This window comes from Tachypleus tridentatus, chromosome 2, assembly GCF_004210375.1.
Source record: "Tachypleus tridentatus isolate NWPU-2018 chromosome 2, ASM421037v1, whole genome shotgun sequence".
Taxonomy (NCBI): domain Eukaryota; kingdom Metazoa; phylum Arthropoda; class Merostomata; order Xiphosura; family Limulidae; genus Tachypleus; species Tachypleus tridentatus.
Genome location: NC_134826.1, coordinates 30,719,063 through 30,731,553, shown reverse-complemented (window position 1 = coordinate 30,731,553; position 12,491 = coordinate 30,719,063). Strand labels below are relative to the sequence as shown.

The window sequence follows — 12,491 nt, the reverse complement described above, 5'->3', positions numbered from 1 at the left end:
GAGGATGTAAACTAGTAAAGATGGAGATTCAACTTGCAAACAAAAAGCAACTGTATGTACAAATATATATGTAAAAACGGCTCATTTGGGTTGAGAAAATATTTTACGTAGAGGAGCGAACGACGATGACCAAAGAAGGTCGAAACGTTGCTCACTCCTCTATGTAAAATATTTTCTCAACCCAAACGAGCTGTTTTTACATATATATTTCTCTATAAGTGGGTTTTCTCAACATCACTGATTGTATGTACAAATATATTACTCTATACACTGTCAATAATTATGCAAGTTGCATAATAAAAGTGCCATTTCATTATATTCTCATATTATTTTATTCATACAAATGACTCATTTACAAAATACATAGTATTGGTTAAATATACAACAAATCACTTGAAATATGAAAGCCTTGTAATGTTTATCGGTAATCTTCATAGATACTCATAAATTTTTAAAAAGTTACAATATAACAACTCAATGATTACTTTAGTGGATACAGACTGGGTGAAATCCACCTTAGTCAAAGAGTTAATAAGAAAGGAACATGTAAGGTGGAAGCAAGAGTGAGTGGATATGAAATATATGAAAAGGGGGGGGCTAGATGCCAAGTAAAGAAGCAGAGAAAACCAAGACTGAGTCAGCCAAAGAGAAAATACAGTAGGAATCCAGAAGAAATGTTATATATCAAAGTGAAGACTAGAATGAAGAGTTGAAGAAGAGGACAGGTATGTGGATAAAAGTGAGACTGGTCCTGGTTCAGAGATTTGACAGCCAGAGCCAAATGAGTAAGAACAGGGAACCAGAAAAGAGTAAGATGGAGTCAAGAGCAAACCTAGCAAAATACCTGAGATGGAAAGACCACTCTATAAATAGAATGTGGTATGACCAAGAAAGGTCCACCACAAGATACATAGTTCCTGATGCAAGACAATACAAAATAACTCAATATGAATGAAACCTGAAGAGTAGGTTTAATGTGCCTAAAAGCAAAAAGTCCTGTAACAAGTATTCCCTTGACAGTTGATATAAGAAATGATTGTAAAAATGTCATAATGGATTATGATTGATTGATCCACCAGAAAGGGCAGGAAATGAAAAGATGTCTAAGTAACAGCAAGTATTTCCAACATGTTGATGTACAGTGAATGTTCATCCTGCATAAGAAGTAATTTAATTGTCTAAAAATTCACTTCTAAGAGAGAAGCATTGACAAAGAGATAAATCTGGTTTAGGAGTTGATAAGAGAATACCAGAAGTAGTGGCATGGTTCAGTCCTCAGACAATTCCTTCGGGAGAGGAATGGGGAGGTTCATAATCAAGAACAATGGAACTAGAGAAAGGTTCCCTGCATGGTCCACTAGAGGAGGTGTGTGTGCCCCAAAGGAATGAGATTCTAGGGAAGCCAGAGGATCCAAAAGTGAAAGAACCCCTAATGCATTTTGACAATCACAGGCAAAAGTTCTGGTGACCAAATAGTATATAACTTGCATGCAAAGAGGAAAAAGCTAAGTGTAGCTGAAACAAGAAATGACAAAACATCCTAATGTACTAAATACTGACTACATATGAGAAAGAATTTAGATACCTTAACAAGTAAACCTAACCATGTAGCATCCTACAAAAGAAGGAAATGTGACAAGAGGTTACCAGACAGAAATGAGCCAACAGAAGCCAATTATTCAAGAAAAGGAATGACAGCCACAGACCATGAAGATGTTGAGAGAAGACCTTCATGATACAAATGAAAACAAAAGGGCCAATGCTATGTCAAACTGATGAGTACATACCTGGAGGGAGTGAATCTGATAAACATAACATAAAAAACATCTGGTGGTAGAATCGATAGAGATGTGTAGAAAAGTGTCCAACATACTGACCATAGTTAGCAACAGATAGAGTAGAAAAGGAAATGGGAAGAAGAGTAAAGTAAATTGAAGAGAAAGACCACAGAAGAGAAAAATGAAAGCATGTCAGCAGAAATTGAAACCAGCTTTTGGTGAAAAGAAATGATGGATTCCCATAAGTGGTTAAGTAGTAGGGAGATGAGAAAAAGTTAAACGTGGAACCTGGAATGTGTAGACTAATGCATATAAGAAAAAGAAGTTAGAGGGTATAAAGTGGAAAAAGAAGAAAAACCTTTGAAGATAATGAGGACTGAAGTCATGCAACTTCAGTCTAGGTCTCCAGTAAAATGTAAATACCACTGAAGATATCCAAGCAAGAAAAGGGTGTCTGATGAAGACTATGTACACATGAAGGAGGAAGGTGTACACAAAAAAGGAATGCAACTTGACCCAACATGTTCCAACAACAGGGGAAAGGAGTAAGGAGGGACAAGCAGAACAGGATAAGCTCGTAAAGAAAATGGAATGAGCCTCTAAATAAACCCCTTTAAAGCATAATAAAGTGTCTGAAATAAAAGGCTACAAGAAGGAGAATACAGAAAGATGGTGAGTAATTGACTAAGATGCAAAAATGAGGAACTATAGAATGAAATATAAAGTAAGAAGCCCAATCCCCAAGCAAGTCAGTTATATACCTAAAAACAAAAAAAAGAGAAGAATGTTTGCAAGCCAAAACAAAACAAGAACTGATGTCATGCAACACAAAGGGAATGAGACGTTTGGGTGAGTTGCTGTTAAAGAAAGGAAACAGCATAAACCCTAATAAGAAGCAAGGGAGAACTGCATTCAGGGATTAAAGAACAAGCAATATTAAAGGACACAGGTGAAAATACAGAAAGGAACATATCTGAGAATGAAATCCAAAAAGAGACTTGAAGTTTAAGATCATTCTTCTAATGGTAAGACATAAAACAGCTTAAATTCATAGTCCAATAGACCATCCACAACTGAAAAGAAAGGAAGTCAACTGGAGAAATAGAAGTAAGAGGCCTAATTCTTCAAATGATAAATTTGAACACATCTATTCAATGATATGTTGAATAAAAGAACAAAGTTACGACAACTTCAAGTGTGGGGGTTGCATGTGGGGGTTGTGTCATCCTCCTACTGGCGGAAGGCTATTGTCATTATAACATCATCGTTCACAAGTGCAGTTCATGTTAAACACATACATTTAGGTTGGAGTTAGCTAAAGATAAGTGGCATGCAATCACCATAGACAGACATGTCAGAAAAATAGTAGTTCTGTGTGTGAAGGCAAGTTATTGTCTTGGAAAAGATACTCTACTAACCAAACATCTAAAACTATATTTTTAATATCACAGCAGTCAAAATCTGATTTAAATTCATCATCTATAAAGAAAAAAATGAAAACAAATTATGGGACTTCAAGCCTGACTTCCAAGTATTCATCAAACCTTTTCTTAAACTGATATAACTGATTTAGTTTCTAGTCCACCATTATTTACTTACTTGGACTAAATATAAACAAACTAAATGTACAGCAGGTCCTTTGACTGTTTGCAAAAAATCTTTTTTTGTATCAATGGAACCATCATTTTTAGCAAACCTGGATACAACATTTACAATATCACCTAATAAGGATGGTATCTTGGTGTTCAACAAGGCCACAACAAAGGCACTCTGAAAAAAAGAAACATATTTTCATGCATTTATTTCAATTAATGACTAAGTTAATTTTTCTGCTCAAGTATGTGTTGCTGTAGCATTTCTTATTTTATTTAATAACAGTTTTCTTAACAAAAGTGAAATGTTTACCAGTGTAAGATAAAAAATAAAATTATTGGATTCCTTGAAACAGCAAACATCTCTATTTTAACAGTAAAAAATAAACTAAACAATAATATTTTAATACCATAAAGCTACTCACATTTCTTTACTCATGATCAAGCAGAAATTTATACAAATTAAAATTCACCAATCCATACTTTCAAACTGTTTATAATAATTCAGAAAATAGTGATTTGTGATACATTTTAAAATTATTTTGCTCACTATGTCATTAATAATTTAAGAATGACAATAAGAGCTTCAAAGTCCCAGGGCATTTTAAATCAGTCTCTCAAAACAGTTCAAAAATGTAAAAAAATAACCCCAAACTGGTGCAACCTTAAACCTTAATTGACTCCATTCGACTATAATGTTTAAATGAGTAAATTTAAAAAAAGTTGCAAGTAGGTAACTTGTTGTATTAGTTTTCAACCTTCTAGTCCTCTAATTATATTGGTGAATTATTTGTAGTTTACAACCTTGTGGTTTGGCTGAAAGAAATATCAAAAGTAAAAAAACACAATATAAACATATTTTGGATTTTTTATAACACCAAACCAAGAAAATAAACATTACGTATTTACATTCTACTTTTATTTTGAAGAAGAGCAGCCAAAGCACTCATTTTTAGAAAAATAGAATGCAAGTCCTGCTTAAATGCTTACTAATTTAAGGTTTATGCTGTAGAAAATTTAAAATTAAATAAAAACAACCAATTACCTTAATGAATAAAAAAAAAACTTTAAAATATTTTCCCTCTAATTGGGTGTACATAGTGCAGTTTTAACACACTTACAGTTTGTTCCTTAATTTCTGCCTTCAAATTAAAAAACAACAAAAAGTTATTAAAAATATACACTCATACTAATTAATTGCTTACCACAACTGCTACAACAATAAACCACATCTCTGGTTTTAAGAGATGAAAAAACATTTGCCAATCAAATTGTGGCTCTGATTCCTTTTGGTCAAACATGTCATTATGCTTCTGTTTCCCTTGTCTAAGTTTTGGGTTTTGTAGAGATTCACAATAGACATAAGTCATATTTTTTCTGCTATGAACTAAAATTGCTCCAGTAAAGAAAACACTGCTATAGTTTACCAGTGGTGAAGCTACCAGTTTTTTTAATTTCTTAGTTGGTAATTTATTTACAGTAGTAAGTAACTGTTTAAAATAAAAGGACTTCACATTTTGTGCTGATCGATAAATCAAAGAACACCAATGGCCTTCACAAGGAACCAAGGAGGGTATTCTGGAAGAATGCAGAAATCTGTAAAATATTAAAGCTATTTTAAGATTATTGGAAATGACAACATCAAAATATTTCAATCAAACACACTGCATAAAAACTTAAAAGGATAAATATTTGCAAACCACCTAGTTTGTAAAAATACCTGTGCCCTAATACCATATGTAAATGCTAACTTTTATCCTAGCAAATTGAACAACAATATAGTAATGAAGATTAAATGAATTTTTACTTAAAATGTAATAAAATCAAGATATTTACTTAAACTGTACTTGAAAATAATTTTTAAATCATGATACATATAATTATCTTTTAGCACACATGGTTTTGTAAAATAGCAGTTCAACAATTCTTTCACTAAAATTTCAATGTTTATCTCAAACAGGTAATGATGTAAACATTTTTATAAGAAAACAACCTGAATGGTTCTCATAAAAATTGAAATATAATTTTTGTTAATCCTTTTATGAATCAGGTAGTGTGCAAAACACAAACACTGAGTAATTAAAAACACAAATTTGACCATATATAGTTTACAAGCACTTTAAAAACATTTTGTATTTGGAAAACTTTATTACTGTATCCATTTTACTGGGCATAATTACAATCAGTTCCATTTTTATTTAATGACAGAATATCTGGTCATAGGCTTTGATCAAAGCAGCTACTAATTAATTTCTATTGAAAAAAATATAACATATAAAGGATAACATATATGGTGGTGTTTTCATAGGATTGGTCTTATGTTGCAAGCACAGGTTATTAATGGCAGTCATGATGAACTAATAATCACAAATTTGTTAGGATATATATTCATCTCTTTTATAATCACACATGTATAATTTCTGATCACCAACAAAGATCAATAATATGTGAGTTTGTTCTATGTGAAAAATTATTAAGCATTATTACCTAAGCTTTCATTGCAGCAACACTGTTTCTGTTCCAATAATAGTTCAATATCTCATTTTTTCTATTTATCATTACTATATTACAATCTGTTTTGTTTGTTGTTAAGTTTCATTTTTTTATATTCCTAAATACTTAGAAATGAACTGTAAGTTCCAAAAAATGTTATAACTTGACATGAAGTAGTGAAATAATAAACACTAAATTAATAGATTAATTCTGAATTTACATGCTTACAAGCATCTTGTACTACAAGTTACAGCTTTTAGAGTGTTTTAAGAATATTCTTTAAAACATGTACAGCATTTCAATCACTGATTTGATCATTCTAAAGTACGTAAGTGTTAATGGGAAAGGAAACTTCTTTTTTACTGTAAAACCCTGTGTACCAAAGATCAAAGTATCACACCTGTTTTAAAGAAAACTTACTGTAGAAGCTGAAATTTGTAATAAAAATAAATACTAAATTGAAACAATTTTTGTTTACCATTTTAACAATAGGAATATACAACAGTTAAAATGTTTACAACAATACATATTTATTTATTGAATTAAATACTGTTATGAGACCAGAAAAGGTTCCTCATATATTAACAAACAAAACTATACAAATATAAAATACTGTAAAATATATCCATGAAATTAGACTAGGAACAAAAAAAAAAATAGATGAATAAAAGAAGAATGGTGATATACTTTGAAAACTGTCAACCTTGTACAGTTACTTTGTCAGTATGTTATAAGAATACTATTATCCACTAAAGGAAAACATTTGTGGATTGTTTTAATGAAGAATCCAGTATTAACACAAACATTTGTCACACAGCTGATGACTTTATTGCTTGAATATAATTTGGCTTACAATGATTGTTCAGTGAAAAGTGTTTGAGGATTGTTTTAAAGTTTTAATGAAAAACCTAATATTAACACAAGCACACATCCCATAGCTGGTGACTTTATTGCTTAAATATAGTTTGAACTTACAATAGTTACTCAGTGCAAACCATTTGTGGGTTGTTTTGATGAAGAACCAAATATTAACCCAAGTACACATCAAACAGCTAGTGACTTTAATGCTTGAATATAATTTGGCTTACAGTAGATATTCAGTGGAAAGCATTTGAGGGTTATTTTGAGGAATAATTCTTTAAAAGATGCTGTAATCAGTAGATAAGTTTTTTTTTTCACAAATGATTAAACATGGTGCAACAAAATTTGTGGTTAGCATTTAAATCTGGAAAATACATAAAAGGATAAATGCAAGTTTCTAAACACAAACAGGTAGTCTGGAAACCTAACTCAAAATACTGTAGGGTCAATCACGAGTTTTTCATTTATTATTAAGCTATTAAATTAATTATCTGGCCACTGTATCCATAAAAGCCACATCCTATATAAAATTGTTTAATATATTATAAGGAAATACATGTTATAAAGTTACAAGCACCTAAGTAAAACAATTATGACAAATGGCATATTGAATGAAAAAGTATATAAATTATTAGTATTATATAGTACTAATAGGGTTTTAACCTTTTTAAATGAAAAATTTGCAACAAACTGACTACAGTTTTTGTTGTTAGTAAAATACATAAATATGTCTAGTGCATTATATATGTATCACTCATTATATTTTATTTACGTGTATTCTTTATATACAGGAAAAACATGAATAACAATTTCTTTAAAAATTAAAAGTTGGCCTATGTAGGAAAAAATTAGTATATTATATAATGCTACTGCATGCTTCTCAATGTACACATTTGTGTATTACTGTATTACAGCATTAAATATAATACAAGGAATCTCCTCACTATCCATACTTTATACTTTGCAGACACCAAATGAATAATGCTGTTTAAAAAAACACAAGTAAACTGATTGAATGAATCCATCTCTCCACATTTAATTAACACTTGTTGCAAAACAATCAGAATGATAAAGCTTCAATCAGCTTCATGGAGTTGCTCTTTGTTTATGGTAATTTATAACTCAAAGTAAAGAATGTTACTTTTTATTGATTACACAGTTTCCTTTGATTTTCTAAATTACTACCAATGGATGCTGCTACATTTATGTTAAGCAAATTTATGGTCATAAGCATTTTCTGTCCTACTACGTAATATATGATCAAGGAGAGAAAAATCTTTGCACATGCTTTAATTTTTATTCTGTAAAAAATGTATGCCAAGTTTGGAATATGAATCATATTTTACATCCACAAAAAATAAACAATAAACACACACTGTATACATCAATAACAATTTAAGCAAAGATTCCATTACAATTCAAGAAAAAAGGAACTGGAACTTACATACAGTTTTTCACAGAATAAAGTCTGGAATAGCCCATAATCTTGGAGATAAGCCACAAATGTAACATACCTAAAAATATTAAATAATAACAAGTAATTAATATATACTCTGATAGCAATGGTTTGAAATATATGGTTCATTATATTTGTGATAATAAAGAAAATTCAGATTTTCAATACATCAGCTATAAGAACAGAAAACAGAAAGTGAACAATTCATTTCATAGCTTTTTCTTATCAGTTTAAAACAACTCATTTTGTTAGTAATACACACAAAGAATTTCTGTTTCCCAACTTATTAGATCAATAGGCAATAAAAATATTTCTTTAAGGCTTATAGACCATTGAGAGTACAGAGGTCTCTCATATCTACATACTTGAACTGCAATATGTGACCAATTGCTAGATGTACACAAAATGTAAATTATGAAAAACAGTGAAAGATAAAGGTCAATAAATGTATTTTCTTACTATACTTCTTCAAAAAGGCTTAATGTGAAACTTATGAGACTTTGTTTACAATAAAAATAAAGGAAAGAATGCTTTTTACCTATTTCTAACACATTTCCAAATTATAAATTTCAGAAAAATCAAATGTTTCACTTTTATTCTTTCTTTCTATTTTACTGGATGCTTTCTATGAAGCAGTAATTAAGAACCACCTTCCCAAAGTACAAGTACACCCACACCTAGATTTAATAATTTGTACACTTAGAAGTTAAAAGTAATAAATACCACAAAACATATGACATAATGATAACTCCAAAATATATTACTTTTCTTTTTGAATAGCTTTCCTCTAAAACTGTAAATATTGAATACTTACATCAGAACCGGTCTTAATACTAATTAAAAAGACAACGTTATTTGATCAACCAAAGAAACTCCTCCAATCATACCAACAGAAAAAAGTCATTGTCACAAAAAAGAAAATGGGTCAATTTGATCAATATACCTGTTTAAAAAGGCTAAAACACTAGAGTAACATGACTTACCACAGAATCAGACAAAATACTGTTCACAATTCTTTCTTAAAAATAATTTTGACAAACGAGATATACCATGAGAAATCATACACAAACATATACACACAAAATAAAAATGCTTAAAATCTTAATGACATTTGTGACCTATGCATAAAATATCAAGACCTAAAATCTGAAAATTTTTTCATTTTTTATTGAATTACAATAAAAAATTGTAATTTTTTTGTAATTATACAATAATAATATGTATAATTATTATTATAATATGTTATTATTGTATACATTAATAACTGATTAATGTATCACCGAAATAAGTCCGGTGATTTCTCCAAGCCCGTTCCCTTGGCTGTGGTTTCGCTAGATAGTAGAATTGAATATAACATTATAACATATAGATGGGTAGGGACTTACAGGCCACCCATCAAGGTCAGTAATGTACTGACTTATGGTTGTGACACTTTATCATAACCTTTCAGAAAATTCAAGTTCACCAAATTCATTTAATTACCTATGTCTAGTATTTTCTGAAAAACCATAACATAGGACCTTCCTTTTCTAAACCCATCTTATCTTTCATAATATGAATATTGTTTAAGTACTCTTGTAAAATATCTTTAATTGCAGACTAATCATTTTTCACCCAATTTTATTGAAGCAAGCTGGCCAAAATTCAGTTTGATTTACATCTCTACTTCCCTTAAAAACTGAAGTGATAATCTCTATCTCCAATTTGTCAGCACCTCTTTATCTTCTTCAATAAAGTCATCAAACATTAATGTTAATATTTCCTTTATTAATCTAAAATATTCCAAATCTACATGTCCTCCATCAATTTTACAATCTTAATTCAGTTCTTGATTAATTCTAATTTCATTCAGGTTTCACATACTTTTACAAAATATCCACTTGTAGAATTCATCCTACATTTTCATCACAGTCACGTAAAAGATAAGGAAACAAAAGTATCTTCTAATAATCTTCAAACTTTTAAAAGGACAACTCAAATTTTGACATTATACATATTTTTAATTAATATACTTAAAAATCTTAACTACTAATCTTCAAATTTTCTAACAAATAGTTCTTATTTCTGTAGATATTTTTTTTGTACTGTATTAGTTTTCTAAATTCTTCTCCACATCCTCATGAATCAGAAAATCTCTCTCAGCTTTGCAAGCCTTCATGAACTTTTGAAGTACAATTTAAAATATTTATCCCAGAGATGCTAAAAACTACCTGTTTCTTCTTATCAGTAATAAATTTCTTTTGAAAGTGTACAGTACAGAAAAGTTCAATTATTTTCATTAGAAAGACTTATTGGCAGATAATTTACTGTCATAAATATTTTTAATAATACTAATAGTAACATGCAACAGAACAGAGATAACTTAATATATAATACTACTAGTATTAACAGCTGTAATTTTATATTTAATTTCCAATGAACCCTAATTAAATACTGTTTTTTTTAACAAATAACATGCTACAAAAGAACAAAAGACCGTAGTAATGTTTTAATAATAATTAGAATGATACACATGATACATAATGAAAACAATAATAATGATTGATTTTCGTTAACATTAGCGTGACCGAAGTCATACTTGACGAGTTGAGCACTGGTAATTGACAAAAGGTCCCGTCGGCACTGAATAAATTACACTCTTAACTTCTTTCATTTACACAACTATATTTCCATAACTCTATACTACACTAATAAGAGTGGAGTATAAATATTTACTCAGTAACAATTAAAACAGCACGTGATTTTCCCTTATGTATAAGTAATATTCCCTTGTTTCCTATGATAGGCTTAAGTATATTAGAAATACCAACTTCACTTCAAGTTCGAGCGAGTCCTCGATTTCTTTTTTCTTTTCCGCTTTTTATCGCCAGAGAGAATATCCAAAAGATTTGTCTTTCCAAGAGTTCAATGGATATAATTGTTAAATGCAAAATATTTGAGTCATGTTGAACCCCAGATGATTGCAAATACTTTGTATTGGGTTGAGGAATAATTCGTGAGCGTTTTTTCAAGTTAAAAAATATATTCATAAATAAAACGCTTTCGCAAAATATTTCATGTCATTTGGTAGATAATTTTTTGCTCTAATAGATGGTGTGTTTGATTGTTATATGTCTTTAATTTTTGCTTTCATTTTCAGCTCATTAAATGGAATGTCAAGTGGACAAAATCGAGCATTTTCGACACCATCTGCTTTTCGCATTTAATTTCTTGCAATTTCGTTTAAAACAATGCATACTATATACCTAGGTATTACATGAAATAAAGTATCATAATAAATGTTTTGGGTGTAATGTGTTCATGCATTGAAGTATTGTATAGTCTAGCATGTAATGCTTGAATGAAATTATTTAAAACGCTCACGAATTATTCCTCAACCTAATACTTTATTGACATACAGATGTATTAAATGACAAAAAAACTTGAAGTCTACAATGATATTTACTTTTACTTCAGTATAAAACAGAAAATGATGTATTGAAAAGATGTATAACATTACCTTAGTTGAAGTAGCATGAAATAATGATGACGATTTAACTTCACATTTAAAAGAAAGTCTAGCTTATTGTTTTAATAACTGGGTTTCGTTTGTTTTTTTTAATTTCGCGCAAATCTACACCAGGGCTGTCTGCGCTAGCTGTCCCTAATTTAACAGTGTAAGATTAAAGGGAAGGCAGCTAGTCATCACTACCCACCGCTAACTCTTGGGCTACTCTTTTACCAACGAATAGTGAGATTGAATGTCACTTTATAACGACCCCACGACTGAAAGTGCAAGCATGTTTGGTGTGGTGGGGATTCGAATCCGCATATTATGAGTCGAGTGTCTTAAGCACATGGCCATGCTGGACCAAATAACTGGATTGCCTTTCTTGTATTTATATCAGGCAATGCATTTTTTTAGCTAGAAAAATCATAAACACAAAATTTAAAGATGATATGGATCTATTCGTTCATCTAAACAGCTGCATCCATGAAACCAACTTTAAAAAAAAAAAAAGCCTCAAACTTAGCCTTCGTTATTCAAATTCAAAAGCAATTGTTCTTGTTTGTAGTGGTGATAGTCCATAATTATTAGATGTATCTCTTTCATAAAATGTACAAAGGTAAGAACTTGTTCATTAACCAAATTTAAAAAGGTTGGGCAATTAAGCCAAGAATCAGTTCCTTTCAACGTTAAATTTCTACGTGGCTACTGATATCACGAAAAATTCCTTTAGACTTTTCTAAGTTGGTTTTCCAGCCTCATCACTCGTATAAGTCTAGAAATAGTATAACTGTATCATCCTTTATACAGTTGGAGTGCTTTAG

The 12,491-nt window shown here is 30.2% G+C and overlaps 1 protein-coding gene across 1 annotated transcript in view; it reads right to left on the bottom strand.

Annotated features, from left to right (window-relative positions):
- Positions 1–11,711, bottom strand: part of LOC143240280 (mitochondrial potassium channel ATP-binding subunit) — an 88,834-nt gene extending 77,123 nt beyond the window's left edge. Inside the window, 4 exon segments of the mRNA XM_076482477.1 lie at positions 3,378–3,548; positions 4,576–4,966; positions 8,173–8,238; positions 11,680–11,711. Coding sequence (XP_076338592.1) covers positions 3,378–3,548; positions 4,576–4,966; positions 8,173–8,238; positions 11,680–11,696 — 645 coding nt within the window. The 5' untranslated portion in view covers positions 11,697–11,711.
- Between the last annotated feature and the right edge of the window lie 780 nt (positions 11,712–12,491).